The sequence below is a fragment of the Pyrgilauda ruficollis genome, unplaced genomic scaffold, assembly GCF_017590135.1.
Source record: "Pyrgilauda ruficollis isolate IOZ18807 unplaced genomic scaffold, ASM1759013v1 scaffold161, whole genome shotgun sequence".
Taxonomy (NCBI): Eukaryota; Metazoa; Chordata; class Aves; order Passeriformes; family Passeridae; genus Pyrgilauda; species Pyrgilauda ruficollis.
The window spans coordinates 578,336-595,676 of record NW_024514876.1 but is presented as its reverse complement, the minus strand read 5'-3'; the positions used below and the strand labels follow the sequence as shown (position 1 = coordinate 595,676).

The following is a 17,341-nucleotide window of genomic DNA, read 5'->3' as shown; positions in this document are numbered from 1 at the left end:
TACTCGTGGATTTAGTGGTAAAAACCCTAAATTATTTAAAACAGGGAGACACGTGGGAGGTGCCACCACAGACCCTGCAACAAGCCAGCTGAACACGCCAGGAATGTGGAGAAGGAAAGTTCAGATCTTGGGAGTGACCCTGGGCCAGAGCCTTCTCTGGTCCTGGGGTTGGCTCAGCCAGAGGGAACCAAGGACAGAGCTGCCACTTGGGAAGCTGTGGGCACACGGGGAAGGTGGCAGCTGCCCTCATTTACAGCTTTGACCCGGGGTATTGACCCTCAGCACTCCTGCCAGGCCCAGCCTGCTCTCAGCCTTCCCTCGGGGCAGAGCGGGAGGAGCGATCCAGCCCAGCTGCCCCTGGCTGCAGAGGGACGCTGTTCGTGCCCTGTGCTCACAGCAGTCAGCACTTTCCCGGCTGTGTCCCTGCCCCGTGACTGCCCGCTGTCCCCACTGGTGGCTCTGGGATCACAGCAGTTGTGCCCTGTGCCCCCCATTGTGTCACGCAGTGAGAACAGGCTGCTTTCTGTGCACTGATCTTTCCTGGAAGGAGCTTTTTCCAGAGCTTATTTCCAGTGTTTGCTGCTGCTGCTGCTGAGAGTTCCATGAAAAAAAGGCTCATCCCAAGGCCCCAGAGCTGTTTGTCCCTGGGGTCACCTGCTCCACAGGTAAATGTGTAGGGACTCAGGTGCAGGGCAGGGCACACATGGACCAGAGCTCCTTTAATTTCTCTTCAGAAATTCTGACTTTATGAGTTCAGCCTTTAAAGTGTTATGTGGAGACTCATCATAATACAAATTCCACTGAAGTAACAGATTAATTAATTAATTGAGCACTTGATCAAAGCCTGAAGCTTTCAGAGGTCAGTTGTGGAGCAAAGCTGATATTTGAAGTGTTCAACACCCATTCCATGCATGACTCCAATGCCTCTCTGTCCATTTGGGAATAATAACTTTAAAAAAATCTGCCTGAGTAGGTCAGCGTGGATAGAACCAGACAAGCCCACAGGCCAGGGATGGATATCTGCTCCTGGGGCTCAGGGAGCTGAAGTGCCCACAGCAGTTATCCTGGGCTGGGACGCCACGAGCCATTTTCTGTGTCTGGATTTCCTTCACTCAGCCCTTTCCTGCTGCGGAGACTCCCAGGAGCAGCCGAGGGCTGGGAATTTGCAGCTCAGCCCGGAGCCGATCTCTTCCAGCGGAACGCCGCCCGGACCTGGGGCTGCTCCTCGGATGTCGCTGTCCCGGGCCGGGCACGGGGCCTCACCGAGACGAGACGAGACGAGACGAGACGAGACCAGACCAGACCGGACCGGGCCGGGCCGGGGGAGAGGCCGCGGCCTCGCACCCAGGACACGCTCACCGTGACGTCACGCCACCGCTCATGACGTCACCCACCGCGGCGCGGTGCCGCCTCCATCATCACGTCCGGGGCGGGGCCGCGCGCCGTCGCCGGGAGACGTGCGCGTGACAGCGCCCCGCGCGGACGGTGACGCGCGGACGGGAGCCGGCTCGGGTCAGGCGGCGGCGACCGCGGCAGCGGCAGCGGCAGCAGCGGCGGCAGGTAATGGCGGGCAACGGAACGGGGCTGGACACGATGGGGACGGCACGGGATGGGGTGGGGATGCCGCGCCGGGCCGGGCTCCAGGCGCAGCCGCGCTGTGTCGGGGCGGCGCAGGCGGGCAGGCCTCGGTGCCTGCCCCCGGCCCGCTCCTCACGGCCCGTCTCCGCAGAGGCCGCGGCGGGAGCGGCGCCGCCATGGGGGAGCTGTTCCGCAGCGAGGAGATGACCCTGGCGCAGCTGTTCCTGCAGTCCGAGGCCGCGTACTGCTGTGTCAGCGAGCTGGGCGAGCTGGGCAAGGTCCAGTTCCGCGACGTGAGTGTCCCCGCCGCGGTGGCGGCACCGGGAGCGCCGGGGCCCGTGGCGTGAGGCCTTTGCTGAGTGCCGTGTCTCTCCCTGCAGCTGAACCCCGACGTGAACGTGTTCCACCGTAAATTCGTCAATGAGGTCCGGAGGTGCGAGGAGATGGACCGAAAGCTCCGTACGTTCCCGCTGGGGTTGATGTGGCTCTGACTCCGCGGCTTTTTTGGTTAAAAATATAAAAAACGAACAGTGGAGGCAGGCTGAAGCTGCAGGGTGGCGTTTGGAACAGGGCAGAGGGGGGTTGAAAACGCCAGTCACTTGTTTTTAAAATTTTAAAAGCGTAATAGTAATAAAATGGTTATAAAAACAGCAATATACTTAGAGTAATAAAAGTTTTGACAATTTGGATTAGGACAATATGACACAATAAAAGCAAAGAGTTAGGGACAGTCCAGGTACCTCTTTCTGGGCAAAATAAAACCGAAAAAGGACCCACGTTAACAGAGATTAACCCTTAAAAGCAACAGCCTGTTGCATATTCATACACCTCATACAGGATGCATAAATCCCATTCAAACAAAGGATTCTGTCTGGTCAGTGTCAGCTTCTTCCTCTGAATCCTGACAGCATCTTCAGGGCTGAGGAGGCCGGAAGAAGTTAGTTTCTTCTGATAATGGAGCAATAAATTCTTTTTCTCTGAAAGATTTAGGTGTCCTGTGGCTGCTGTCTTGGTGCGAGTACCTCATTCCTCTTTTAAAAAAAATATCCCACAAACATAGTTTTTATTTTAACATTATGTTATAACCTAAAACTGTATTTAACACACTACTGTAAAAATTAATTCAGCATAACTTTCGAACACAACACGTATAATATTCATTTTAATATTTGTCAAAAGCCAGTCATAAAATACACATTTTTCACATGGGTGAGGGCACAGGCAGGGCTCACTGCCTCCAGGGATTCACCTCCCCCTGGAAAGATAACTGGCCAAAGCAGACACCTTGGAATAGGAGGTGAAGGAATCAGCTGCTGCTGGGGCCAGGTGCAGGTTGAGGGAACTGTTTGACACTAAAATGTCTGCAATTAACATTTTTTAATGCTGTCTCGGCAGGGTTTGTGGAGAAGGAGATTAAAAAGGCAAATATTCCCATCATGGACACGGGTGAAAACCCAGAGGTGCCTTTTCCACGTGACATGATTGACCTGGAGGTAATGATGTGTTGAGACTTAAACCAGTATTTGATTCTGAAGCAGGGGAAATTGTCTCTGTGGGTGGGTGCTTGCAGGATTTAGTGGCAGGGGGGCATTAGCTCAGTCTCCAGCTGTCCCTGGAAGCAGCTCTGCCAGCTCACATTGTCCAAATGCAGAAGTGAGAGTCCTCAGTAGGAATTTCACCACTGAAATGAGCCAAAAACTGCTGGAACCACATGGTTTGTGGTGGTGGGGCATAAAGTTTATCACGGTTTTATTGATTTGAAGAAACTCTATCAATGCAGTCCATAAAAGTCTGGCTGGCTGTGAGAAGTCTGCAGTTGCCTGCAGATGTGGATCTGTGCCCCAGCAGGCTGGAGATGCACCTGTAAATCCATGCAGATTGGGTGGGGATGTGAAGCATCTCACTTGCCTCTGTGTGCTGACAGACTGAACGGCACTTAATTATGGAATTAAGTCCTTTTTCTTTCTCCTTTTCACATCTTCCAGGCAAACTTTGAGAAAATTGAAAATGAGCTTAAAGAAATCAACACCAACCAGGAGGCTCTGAAGAGAAACTTCTTGGAGCTGACAGAATTAAAGTTTATACTGCGTAAAACTCAGCAGTTTTTTGATGAGGTCAGAATACCGGTGGGGTTTAACACTTGGGGAGCTGGTTCTTCTCACAGAAATTACCATTTTTATTCTCAAGTATATTTTAGTTGCTGTTTTGGACAGCAAGGTCATTTTATGCTTTGTTTGAGAAAGCTGCACAAGTTATTTTCCATTTTTCATGCAGTACACATAGCTACCCATGATTTACCTTCCACAATGCTGGTTTGGGTTTGTTCTAGTTAAGCAGTGGTTTGTCTAAAAATTGTGTGAATAATTAAGATGTGAGTAGTTTTGAAAGCACATCAACAGCCCCAAAATGTGCTGCTACAGTGAGCACTGTCCCCAGTGGGTCAGAGTTTCTTTGGTGCACATGTAGAGGACTTAAAATGGAGCTGAATTTCTCTTCAGCCTTTAAAGTGTTACATGGAGACTCATCAGGGTCACAATACAAAGTCCACTGAAGTAATAGATTAATTAGTTAATTGAGCCTTTGATCAAACCCTGAAGCTTTCAGAGGTCAGTTGTGGAGCAAAGCTGACATTTAAAGTCTTGGACATTTTGTCAAATGCCATCTGGGCCAGGAACTGGCAACTTTCACTGGACCTGAGAGCAGCTTCTCCAATGTCACTCATGGCACTGACATAAATCCTGCTTGGGACAAGACATAACCCTTCCTTGTAAAGCTGAGGTATCTCAAGAGTCTTGGCAGTTCTCTCAGAGGGCTCCTGTGTGTTTTTCAGGACGTGTTTTTGCTGAGTAGATGTCCTGTTTCCTCTAATCTCAGGATTTGATCAAAGAACTCTTAACGGAAATGGCTCCTGCTATTTACAAGGGCTATTGTCAAGTGGAGCTGGACTCCTGCACACTTCAGGCCATTTATCTAACAGTTTGTTCTTTGTTGTATTGCCTGTTCAGGCACCAAGGTTGGTCCTGTGCCAGTCACAGTCACTGCTGACACAGATAGTGCTGCTGGGTTGTGGGGTTGATTTCAGTACAAAAACCCCTTGTCTTCGAGTGTTGGATGTTCCATTACAAATGTCCCTTGGACAAACAGGTTTAACTTGATAATCCATTACTTTGCTGTGTTAAAGTAGCACTGCCTGTTCTGAGTATCATGTAAAACCAAGTGCTGAGCACTTCTGTATTGAGAAGGAATCCCAGACAGGTTTGGGGTGGGAAGGACCTTAAAGCTCATCCCCATCCACCCCCCTGCCATGGGCAGGGACACCTTCTGCTACATCAGGTTACTCCAAGCCCCATCCAGCCTGGCCTTGTTCATTACTGTCCTCTCTGCCCACTGCTCTTTTTCAACTGCAGTTGGGATCAAGCTCAATTTAAAGACCAAAATCAATTTTCTAACCAGTCCATGACAGGTCACCCACAGCCTTACACAAAGCAGCCACAGAAAGCTTAGATATGTTCTGCATCTCTTTCATGTGATAATAAAACAAAATACACCAAATAACATGCTGCTCTACATAAAAGCCAACAGAACAGCTCACAGGTGATGTTCAGTAAAATGTAAGTGTGGACAGTTTAAACCTGTCTCAGCTTTCTGTGCTCAGCAAACAGCTGGGGGGAGCCCCGAGCAGCCCAGAGTTGCCTCTGCTCACCATCCCAGAGTGGCCAACTTCCTCCATGCTGCCATTGCACAGCACTTTCAACACTTGAAGACTACAATGACTTGTAATTAAGACTGTTATTCATAGTAATGAGTTGCACAAGAAATGGCTGACTCTCCAGTTCCTTCATGCTGGGCATTCACTCTCCACGGTTTGAACACGGTGGGAGGGAGGGTGGCAAAATGTCCCCTTGTTCTTCCTGTGACCATTCCAGCCCAAGCAGCCATTTCTTGTTCCAACACACCATGTTGATGATTATGCTCCTTTTCTCAGTCTTCTTGTCCTTGCTTATGAAGAGCCATATGAGCTGGAGAGATTTCTCTGAGAGCTTTGCCTAGAGTGTGAGCGTAAAAGAAGACTGGAAAAGTAACGGTTAATGGCATGCAGTCCCTTCTTCCTCCCTCTGACTCTTCTGCCATCTGCTTTCCTCTGTTTGCTTTTCATCTGTCACTTCTGTCTGGCTCTGGGTTAATAGATGGTGACATGAATCCTTTTTAGTTCTTGTGAACGTTGATTTTTGTCCTGTTTGTGACCTGGAAGGGGCTTGAATTGTATGGGTTTGTACTGGGCATCCAGAACTGTCACAGGGCAGGACTGCAATCATCAGTGGAGAAAATGAACCTTTTTTGAGATTAAAGGTGCTGATCTGGATGCTGACCAGGGGATCAATAAGCAATTCAAAAATGTTTAATAATGAAAGCTCTTGTATTATGCTTCTTGATTACTGTCATGGAAATGCTTGGGAGATTCCAATCCTGAACGACCTCACATAGTAAAAACTACTCCACAATAACTCTGATATTTCACTCACTGCTGGCAAAAACCGAGATTAAAAGTAGATTTTTCAGAATCCTGTTTTCCTGCACTGGAACTGGGTAGCTCTTCCATTTCCACAGTCTCAATTTTTTATTTCTATTAAAGCCCCCAGTAGTTATCCAGCTTTGGTTATCCTTCCTGCTGCAGAGCTGCTGCTGCTGTGCCATTTCCTTTTTAGAATCATTGTGCTCATCAAATCAGAGTTGTTGAGAAATTAATTTAAGAAACATGGAGTTTGTAATGCAAATAATCCTTGCAAGAACATTTTCTTTTAGTTAAACTAGTCTAATCCACATTTATTTTGTTTTGCTTTATAATTCCACCCCCTCTAAGCAGGACTTGTCCTGAATGAAGGACATAGAGCCCAAATGGGCCAAGCTAATATTAAACATATATAACAAATTCTCTCTCTCAGGTGAGGCAAATCCAAAGGTGTCACATTGTCCTTCCTTTTTCATTCGTCATCTGCTAAAATGTGCTGCACATCACAAAAAATTACCCCAAACAGTGTCTTGGTTACTGGAAATACAATACAAGCCTCTAACAATTGTAACTTATTGTTCTTCAACATCCTGAACTTGAGATGTCAAACAGTTGCTGGGATGTTTGGTCTGTGTGTTTCATTTTCAGGTACCAAACTTTCTTATTTTGGTTGTGTTCTCTATGAACTGAATTTCCATTCAGTTTTTGATGTTGCAACAAGTCTCCTTAAAGCTGAAAGGATCAGGAATTCCTGTGTTGCCTTTCCAAGCCGAGTGAAGGGCTCCCTCCCTCGTGTAACATCCTAAGTGTGTGTACAAGCAGTTGAGCTGCTTTTGGTGTCAGCCTTGCAAAAACTCTCTTGTATATGGCAAACACTTTGATTTGACAAGCAGGTGAAGCGTTGGGGAGATTTTCACTCTGACACAACTGTTGCCCACATACAGAGGCTGGGGCTGAGTTACTGCACTTGCCACAGGTTTTGCAAGGCTGTGCTCTGTGTGTGTGGGCGTGATGTGTCCTTGGGTCAAACTCTGCCTTCCAGTGTGATTTAACAAGTTCCCATGGTGGCTTTGTGGGAAAGACCTGCATTCCACAGAGGGTAGACTTTGGCCCTCTGGTTGTGCTCAGGAACTGTAATCTTTGGCATTTCATTTAATAAGCTGCAGAGGTAGAACTAAGTGTGAGGCGGGGTTGAACAAGTGTGAAGATGGTGCACAAGAGGATATGATTTGAGCATCCTTGACCTGAATTTCTGACACTTAAAAGCCATATTCCTAAGGATTTTAACCTGCAAATTGGTTGCAAAGAAGGACAGTGTAAAACTGTCCTGTTTTAGTGCCTTGCTGGCCAAGAGATGAGCCATGTTGCTGGCCTGCTCTGAGCAGTGTCTGTGTCTGATGGTGAACCATATGGTGAACAAGGATAAATTATTTAATATCTGGGGAAATACATGAGTCAAGTGTGTTTCTCTGGTTTGTGCCATTAAAAATGGTTCTTGGGAACATCACTCGTTTAAAACTTGAAATTTTTTTTAAATTCTGCCTTTCTTCAGACTTATATATCTCCCAGCCCCTTTGTTGCAACAGTCCTCAAGCCTTTCTTGTATGGAAGCCCTGCTGAGCCATTCCATTTTTCCTCTTGTTTTTCTCCTTCCACGTGTGATTCTTGCTGTCTTTTCTGTCATCTTGTTCCTCTTTTTGCTGTCTTATGTTTGCTCTTCCTTTTCTTTCCTTTCCTTTCTTCTTTTCTTTTCTTTCTTTGTCTCCCACAACTATCTCCTGGCTCCTCATTCCCTGCATGCCACTAACTGGTTTCATTAGATATTAATTGATTTGTGAATTCAGGCTGAATTGCATCATCAGCAGATGGCGGATCCAGACCTGCTGGAGGAATCCTCTTCACTGCTGGAGCCGAGTGAGATGGGAAGAGGTGCCCCGCTCCGACTCGGGTAATTGCAGTCCTGGATTGCTGGATTGGGGATTATCAACCCTTGCAAGCAGCAATGGTTTGAGCACAGCTGTGGAACTTTCCACACCAAGCAGATGAAAGCTGATCTAAAACTGGCTCTTGCTCTCTGCTCTTTTCCTTCCCATATTCACTTCCCAGTTCATGTTTATGCCTCACCAGTTTCTCTGCACCAAACAGTTAACCCAGTTTGTTCTGTGTAAGCCTGTCTGGTTGTTTCCTCAGACATTCTGAGATCTCAGAGCTTTGCTGAAACTTGTGACTACTGTGGGCACATAATGGTCTGAAATAACTGTATAGTTCTACATCCTCTTTATCAGCTGCTTCCAGGCTTCCTTGTGTGTTGTGGAATACTTTATCTGGACATGGGGTTTGGTCCAGTGAGGTCTAAGAGTGAGCCCAGGACATAGTCACTGCCAGCTGTAACCCTTGCAGCCAGTGTACCAGAACTGTAGGGGAATGAAGGTTAGAAACTATATATCTAAATGCATTTGTTTCTCTTATAAGCATGATTTATATATTTTTTAAAGATTATTTAATTCTGTTAAAAAACAGAGTCTGTGCTGTAGTGCAGTTATATTGCTGTGTGTTACCTCTGTGTATTTAGAGGACCTTCCATTTTGCTTAATTCACAGAATTACAGAATCACTGGGTTGGAAGAGACCTTCAAGATCATCAAGTCCAACCCAGCCCCAACACCTCAACTAAACCCTGGCACCCAGTGCCACATCCAGGCTTTTTTTAAATGCATCTGGGGATGGTGACTCCACCACCTCCCTGGGCAGCCATTGCAGAACTTTATCACCTTTCTGTAAAAAACTTCTTCCTTATATCCAACCTGTATTTCCCTTGTCATAGGTTGAGCCTGTGGTCTCTCATTCTGTCAGTGCTGCCTGGAGAACGAGACCAACCCCCACCTGACTACAACCACCCTTCAGGAAGTTGTAGAGAGTGATAAGGTCACCTCTGAGTCTCCTTTTCTCCAGGCTGAGCACCCCCAGCTCCCTCAGCCATTCCTCACAGGGATTTTGTTCCAAGCCCCTCACCAGCCTCGTTGCCCTCTGTTGTATTTGTGTTGCCCCCACACGAGGGAAGGAATGATGAATCTGACTCCATGTTCTCAGAAGGCTAATTTATTATTTTATGATACTATATTATATTAAAGAATGCTATACTAAACTATACTAAAGAATAAATACAGAAAGGATACTTAGAGAAGGCTAAAACTTGTGACTCTCTCCAGAGTCCTGACACAGCTTGGCCCCAATTGGCCAATGAGTCAAAACAATTCACACGAAACCAATGAAGCAGCCAGCTGTTGGTAAACAATCTCCAAACACATTCCAAAGGAGCAAAACACAGGAGAAGCAAATCAGATCATTTTTGTTTTCCTTTTTCTCTGAGGCTTCTCAGCTTCCCAGGAGAAAAATCCTGGGCGAAGGGATTTTTCAGAAAACATGAACGTGAACATGACAGCTCTGGACGCGCTCAAGAACTACCATTAAACCAGGATTTTTATAGCTGTCATTGTGGTGCCAACCCCAAGTTAGCAGGTGTGCTGGCTGTGGGGGGCTGAGGTGCAGCCCCTCAGGCCGTGCTGTCCCCTTGCAGGTTCGTGGCTGGCGTGATCAACCGCGAGCGCATCCCCACCTTCGAGCGGATGCTGTGGCGCGTGTGCCGCGGGAACGTCTTCCTGCGCCAGGCCGAGATCGAGAACCCCCTGGAGGACCCCGTCACGGTAAGGGAGCTCCTGCTGCAGCAGCAGCCTCTGAGCATACCAGGATCCTCAGATAAAAGCCTCTGGGCTGTCGTAGTTGAGACAGAGACAGCGCTGTTGGATTTGCAGGCAGCCCCGGTGAGCGGAGAGATGAGAATCTGACTTTGCGTTCTTAAAAGGCTAATTTATTGTTTTATGTTTTATATTATAAAAAGAAATGCTATACTAAAACTGTACTAAAGAATAGGGAAAGGATACTTACAGAAGGCTTAACAAGAATGATAATGAAAAGTCCTGACTCCTTCTAGAGTCCCACCACAGCTGAGTGGTGATTGGTTATTAAATAAAAACAATTCACATGAAACCAGTCAAATATGCACCTGTTGGTAAACAAGATCCAAACCACATTCCAAAGCAGCAAAACACAGGAGAAGCAATCAGATAATGATTCTTTTCATTTCTCTCTGAGGCTTCTCAGCTTCCCAGGAGAAGAAATCCTGGCAAAGGGATTTTTCCAGAAATTATGACAATAACACAACACAGAGCAACACACTCCATTTTCAGAAGGTTTCAAACACATGCTTTTTATTCATTCTTACAAAACTCGTAAGTTTAGTCGTTGGTCACGAAAGACAAAGTGCTCATTGGAATAGTTGCAGGTTTCTCTTATTTCTCCTTTGTTTCTTGGTTTCTATGTCAATGGCCTTGGTAGGAAATTCTTTCAGGGTTAAACATGGATCCTCTTCTCAAACTTCCCTCTGGCTCACAAAAGTCGCTGTAAAACCTCTTCCACACTGTTCATCAGTGAGGTCCATCCCAGCACCAGCCTCTGGGCTTCATCAACAAATGTTTTCCTGTTTAATTAAAAGAAAAATAGGAGGCTGGATGGGGAGTGCTGTTGGAAGGGAGAAAACAACTCAAAACATGGACTGCAGCAGGGCTTAGTGATTTCTCTGGTCCAAACTGCAGTGAGTAGTGATCCTCTGTGAAAGATGCTCTTTGGGACATGGGCAGTATGTAGTATCTGAAACTCATTTCTCTGAACTTGAGCCTTTTGTTTTTTTCTTAATTCACTAATCAATAGTTTAAACATCCACCTTGGAATCGTTCACATTACTATAGAAATAAAAAATTAACTGTTGTGGTTGGGCCTGGTTTTACATCCAGTGTTTTCTGTGCTCAAACCATTGGCACTGCCCAAACTTGGGGCACCCTTACCTAGTCAAGGGCTGCCCTGGAGCACAGACCCAGGAGGTGAAGCTCAGTAACAGCCTCTCTTTCTCATGTGAGGCTGATGTGTTCCCTTGTCCCACCAACCACTGGTAGCTGACCTGTGGAATCGTCTGTCTGCTAGGAGAGACTTTGTTCTTATTGTGCAGAACTTCCTTAAATTGAGGTTACACCTAATGTAATTATTCTTGAAACATGATGTTAAAATTTCCTAAGTAAGGTAGAACAATAACTTGTCAACAAATGCAGGAAAGGGGCCCTGGCTGCCCCCACGGACACAGCTGTGCAAGGAATGTGCCTCTGGTCTCCCTGGGAGCCACACTGGTTAAACTCCACTTTTTTTTTAATCTTCATTCACTCTTTTGGCTTGATTCTGTAGGTGAGCTGACTGCACTAAGTGCTGATAAAATCTTTGTTATTTTTGGAGATCTTAGCAGGTTTTCCCATTTACTGTATTGTATAGAATCAATAATGGATAACTTGGGGCATTTTGCTTCAGTGAACACAAATACAGTGCAAGTATTCTGTACTGAGACAGAAAAATGCTCTCCTTGTGACTGTTCAGTGTTAATCAGGTACATTTCTTGACCTGCTGTGCATGTCTGAGCTCTGATGGACAGATTCAGTGAAAGGAAAATTAGAATTCTGGTAATTAGCCAGTGCTAATTTCTACAATTCTTTCCTTTGTTCTAGGGGGATTACGTGCACAAGTCTGTATTTATCATCTTCTTCCAAGGTGACCAGCTGAAGAACAGAGTCAAGAAGATCTGTGAAGGGTATGAAAGTCTGTAATTGAGAGCTGGGCAGCTCTCAATTGTTTCAAACACACTGACATGACTTTATATCAATATTTCTCAACTCCCTGTTTTGTAGTGGCTGCAGGAGCAGATATTTAGACACCAAATTAAATGTGCCATAAGTAACTGAAACACATTTTACAGTCAGACATGCCACTCCCCAGCCTGTAATGCTCAAAGTACACAACTGCTGTGCTAGGGAATGCAAAAAAACAAGGCAGTGGTGATTTCTGGGGCAGCCTGATGGACATCAGTGGGATTTTCTCACAGTGGAGACAACAGTGGCTGCTTCTATCAGCAGTTGCTGTGGTGTGGGAGCATCTCCCCTCAGCTGGGTGGCTGCCCAGCCTCGTGACAGTGCCTGGGGACACTGGCAGCCCAGGGAGCAGAGGATTCTCTCCCACTTCTCTTCTCTTTAGCACTCAGCTTCTGCTTTGGCCTAAAGCACTTCTGCTTCCCTTTGATGTAGGGGCTGAAGCTCTGCTTGGCAGTCTCTGCTGATCAGAAACTTCTCTCCAGGTGCCTCTGGCTCCCCCCTGACTGATTGATTTTCTTTCCATCTCTGTCACTGAGGTGCTTCCCTGTCTTCCAGGTTCCGAGCCTCCCTCTACCCATGCCCAGAAACACCTCAGGAGCGGAAGGAAATGGCTTCTGGTGTCAATACCAGAATTGATGATCTTCAGATGGTAAAAACTGCGGCCAATGACCTTTCTTTAGTTTGTTTTTTTTTAATAATGTGGTTGAAATTCATATTTAGAAACTTCAGATCCTGTTAAAACAGGAGGATTTTTGCCCCTATGAGATCACCGTGTTTTCAGCTTCAGGTAGCTTGAGACCAGCAGTGCAAGAGAGGTGTTTGGGGACTGCTCAGTTGTTTCTGTGTCAGGATTTGGGGTGAGTGGTTTGATCTTTCTGGAGGGCTAAGCATTTTATTATAAACAAATAATTACAGAGAAATCCATGCCAGGGAGAAAAGAGGAACTCATGTAGGGAGATCCCTTAGGTTCTGACTCTGAGAGCATGTTGTGTAACTGCCTGCTTCATCTGCCAGTACTTTGAAAACATTTAAACTTTATTCAAGCTGAGATACAACAATGTTTACATTAATTTAGCTCCTCCCTTTTGTGCATGTCTTTATATTTTCACATTGTGCTGTCCTGAAGAGCTTCTGCTCTACAACTAATCTCTTGTGCAACAGCCTGAGTGTTGGTAAAATGTAATTAGTACCCAGATCTTGTGGGTGCCACCTCTGAAATACCTGGTGCTTTCTTCAAGGAAGAAAAGCATTATGCAATAATATAGAAAGATTTAAGGGATTTGAGACAAAAATTGAGAAAAAGTTCAGAAACTAAAAGGAAAAAGAGTTGAATGTGACCTACTTATTTGATACAGAAACTGTCTCAAGCAGGGAGTTGTGCAGTGTAGCTCAAAAGATGTTTTAAAGTAGGCAGGAACTCAGAAGCAGTGTAACTGTGTATTCTGCATGTGCCTTGTGTCCTCACTTTCCCTGCAATCTAAGACTTTCCACTCTGGAAATCTGACTTGGCCTGAGTTTGATATGTTCCAGTTGGAAAACACCCTCTGTAGGAAACACTTTCTCCTTTTCCCTTCAGTAAACAAGTCTTTCAGGGTAATTTTTGTGTTTTTTCAAGGCAGCACACCCTTTACTTGCAGAGCTCCTCTCTGCTCTTTTAACCTGGGTGGAGGTAGGACTGTTCCCTGTGATCTTGGCACAGTTAATTGTTTGAAACAACCACTGACCTTGGAGCTGGAGGAGGAAAATAATCAGAAAGTGTCCCTGGAAAAAACCCTTAAACTATTCAGCAGAGCTAATTACTGTGGGGGCTAATTACCACATCACAGACTGCAGGCATGGGGCAGCCTGTGCCTGGGGTGGGGGAGCAAGCTGGTCCTTCACCCTCTGTGGGAAACTTCTCTTGTTGGTGCACCTTGATCTTTGGTCCATGATTTGGCCTTATCTTTCTCCTGCTTGTCTGAAAGGTGCTGAACCAAACTGAGGATCACCGCCAGAGGGTTTTGCAGGCAGCTGCTAAAAACATCCGCGTGTGGTTCATCAAAGTGAGGAAGATGAAGGCCATTTACCACACCCTCAACCTGTGCAACATCGACGTGACACAGAAGTGCTTGATTGCTGAAGTGTGGTGTCCTGTTGCTGACCTGGACTCCATCCAGTTTGCTCTCAGGAGAGGCACTGTGAGTAGGTGCTGTGCCAGTCAGCTGTGGCAGCACCACATGGGTGCATTGCCTTCTCTGCTTTGTGAGCCTCTGAGCACCATCCCTTTGGGCTGTAGGAATCACAGAGGACAGCTTATTTAGCGTGCAGGAATGATGGCTTAGAGATAAAAGAAGTAACAAATACGTTGTGTGAAGCTTAAAGTTCAGGTGAATGCTGGAGTGGTGAGGATTTTACTGTGTGTGAGGTTTAGTTGCCCTGGCTGGGCTCTGTAGTCCTGGTGTCTACATAGAGGAGCTCTCCAGGACGTTGGCAAACTCACCCTCTGCTCAAATAGTTAAGAGAGTTGGGTTTCTTGAAGTCCTTCCAGCTGCTTTTTGGTTTTTTGTCTGTCCTGCACAATGTTCACCTTTACTCCTGCTACACAGAGTGGAGAGCAGTGGAATCCTGGCAGCCTTCCTCAGCTGTGCAGTGTCTCATTGTGCAAGCACACTGCAGACACTCAATCTTGCAGTTTCCCAAATGCCAATGGGGACAGCTGTGTTGGACTTCATCCTCCAATGCTCTGAGGGTGGGTTTCTGACTTGCCTTTGTTTTTCTCTAACAGGAGCACAGTGGATCCACTGTTCCATCTATTTTAAACAGGATGCAAACCAATCAGACCCCACCCACGTACAACAAAACTAACAAGTTTACTTCTGGCTTTCAAAACATTGTTGATGCTTATGGCATTGGGACATATCGGGAAATAAATCCAGGTAAATTCAGATGCAGAAAAGTCCAAGACTTTTGTCTCAAATTTTTTAGTCATTATGTTTGTCCTGTGTGGAAATCTATAATAGAGAATTCTAGTAGAGGCTCATTAGCTTTCAGTTACAGAGGGGAAGCTGGGGAATTATATTTGCTAAATTGCCTGAGCTGCACCATGGTGAGTCTGGGCTGGCTAACACAGTGCCCTGGGAATGTTGCCTTTTCCCTTACAGCACCCTATACCATCATCACCTTCCCATTCCTGTTTGCTGTGATGTTTGGGGATTTTGGCCATGGCATCCTGATGACTCTGATTGCTGTCTGGATGGTGGTGAGGGAAAGCCGGATCCTGTCCCAGAAGAGTGACAATGAGGTAAAGTGGCAGATCCTGCTGAGCTGTGCATTTCAGACAAAGAGTTGCAGCTTGGTTTACTCCCATCCTTTTCCCCTTCAGTTGACAATGCCCATTACTCCTCCTTGGGAATTTTTGAAGCACATGGAGAGGCTGGGAAGCCTGAAGAGCACACACACACAAAGTAGTGTAATTTCGTAAAAGTATTGAGTTCCCTTGGTTTTCCCTTTGCATATTTGTAGGAAATTATTAATTCCAGTTACCTGAAGGAAGTTATCAAGTGTAGTAGGTAAGCTGGTGTAAACAAGTCACCCCAAATTTAGCTGGATCATAGTGGGGTTTAGCTACTGCAAAACTCCCAGTTCCTGTACGTTTATATCCCATCCCTGGTATTTTTCCTATTTGCTGCTCAAGTTTGGTTTTGCTGGCTCAGGGCTGGCAGGAGCTGAACCAAAGTTAACATACACTGGCAGGGCTGGAGGAGACTGACAGGGTCTGTGCTTCTGGTTCCAAACTCATGCTGCCAGCTGAGAGTTGCATCAGTGCAGTTTGTCCTCTCTAGCTACTCCTGGGTTCCCTGTGGAGATCCACGCTGCCCCTTTAGCCTCATTATCTGTGCTGCTCTGCTCCCTCTTGCACCCTTAATCCCTGCCAAGGGGAAATCTCTATTTTGGGCTCTTGGTTCATGTGGCCAATGTTTGTCCCACAACAGACTGATTTCCCTGGTTTGGCTTTGAAAGTGACCTTCCCTTGTTGGTTCTCTGCTTATTTTTTCTACCTCCATCGGGGTCAGGATTGAAGGCACTTGAGACAATAGTTTGTGTTCAGACTCAGGTGTTTGTTGTTTCTTATCAGTGCTGCAGCCTCTCCACTGTGAATTCTGCAGTCCTCCATTAGCAAGGCACAAAATGGCCAACTATCTCTTGTTACAAGGTCTTTTAAGACTAAACTGTCCAATTTAGAAATGACACCTGGATTATTGTCCCTTTTAACCCAATAACTGATCCCTCAAAGCCTGCAGTGTGGACTTTTCTGTCCAATTACAAAATACCACCCAAACCCATGAAGAAGAGGAACAACCAGTCTCCACCCTAAAACCTGCATCTTGCTTCATATTGATTTCTGTATTGTAAATCCCCAAACTCTTAAGTTTTCTACCCTGTGATATTACACACTTCTAACCAACTAGACACCCCTAATCCCAGTGCTGTCAATCAATTTTGGAAGCCTTCTCCACAGCCTCAGGTCAAATGTAGTGTTCTCTTGTGAGTCAGTGCCTTTCAGCACAGAAAGTTTAAAATTCTCAGCATCCAGGGTTCAAAATTCCCTGTTCTCATGGACTTGTTGTTCCTTTTTGGGTTTTTTACACCAGATGTTCAACATGGTGTTCAGTGGTCGATACATCATCCTGCTGATGGGGCTGTTCTCCACCTACACGGGGCTCATCTACAACGACTGCTTCTCCAAATCCCTCAACATGTTTGGTTCCTCCTGGAGCGTCAGGCCCATGTTCAATAAAGCCAACTGGTCGTGAGTAAACCCTTGGTAACTTTGTAGACACAGTGAGAAAGAGGTGACTTGTCCTTCCCCATTGTCCCTCCAGCTCAGGAAAGCAAAAATTTCTGACCTCTGTCTCAGGTAGATTTGGAAGAGGGGTGTAAATATGCCAAGATTCAAAATGCTTTTTTTTTCCCCCCAGAAAAATTACAAAGATGCAGTTTCTCATCTATTTCCCCATAGACATTTCAAGATTTTTGTCCCCTGCACTTGTCTTCTTTGTGACAGAGTAAAAGGTCAAGAAACAGGGTTTTATTCATTTGGGAAAATCTCTAGAACCATCCAGGTTCTGCAACCTTGAATTTCTCTCAATTTCAGCTATTCCTTGCTCTCACAAGGGAAGAGTGTTGTTAGTTTTTACAGAAGGAGGGTGGCATTGCTGTTATTAATGTTTGTATAATCTTGTTCCCAAACAGAGATGCTTTGCTGGAGACCACCCCCCTGCTGCAGCTGGATCCTGCCATCCCAGGGGTGTTTGGTGGGCCCTACCCATTTGGCATTGACCCAGTAAGAGCTCATCCTTCCTTTGCAGGCTTTTGGGCAAGATCCTCAGTGTCAGCAGAAAGAAAAGTGCCTGTCTGTTCACTGCTCTGTGAAAGATCCCCCAGCCCAGCCATTCCCTTAGCAAGTCCATCAATGCTCCTGAATGATAGAATTCCTACTGAGATGCCAGATTTAGGATAAAAACCCT

The 17,341-nt window shown here is 46.1% G+C and overlaps 1 protein-coding gene across 2 annotated transcripts in view; it reads left to right on the top strand.

Moving 5' to 3' along the window:
* The first annotated feature begins 1,422 nt into the window (after positions 1-1,422).
* The window catches only part of ATP6V0A1 (ATPase H+ transporting V0 subunit a1), a 30,571-nt gene continuing 14,652 nt past the window's right edge, over positions 1,423-17,341 (top strand). Inside the window, exons 1-14 of one of the 2 annotated variants that reach the window (XM_041463092.1) lie at positions 1,423-1,560; positions 1,730-1,871; positions 1,959-2,037; positions 2,974-3,071; positions 3,564-3,692; positions 7,954-8,036; positions 9,665-9,791; positions 11,694-11,776; positions 12,390-12,483; positions 13,799-14,011; positions 14,599-14,749; positions 14,975-15,114; positions 16,466-16,623; positions 17,067-17,157. In XM_041463092.1, the coding sequence (XP_041319026.1) occupies positions 1,755-1,871; positions 1,959-2,037; positions 2,974-3,071; positions 3,564-3,692; positions 7,954-8,036; positions 9,665-9,791; positions 11,694-11,776; positions 12,390-12,483; positions 13,799-14,011; positions 14,599-14,749; positions 14,975-15,114; positions 16,466-16,623; positions 17,067-17,157 (1,563 nt within the window). In that variant the 5' untranslated portion in view covers positions 1,423-1,560; positions 1,730-1,754. Of the gene's footprint in view, positions 1,561-1,729; positions 1,872-1,958; positions 2,038-2,973; positions 3,072-3,563; positions 3,693-7,932; positions 8,037-9,664; positions 9,792-11,693; positions 11,777-12,389; positions 12,484-13,798; positions 14,012-14,598; positions 14,750-14,974; positions 15,115-16,465; positions 16,624-17,066; positions 17,158-17,341 lie in introns of both variants that reach the window. The other variant, XM_041463091.1, reaches the window with a different exon arrangement.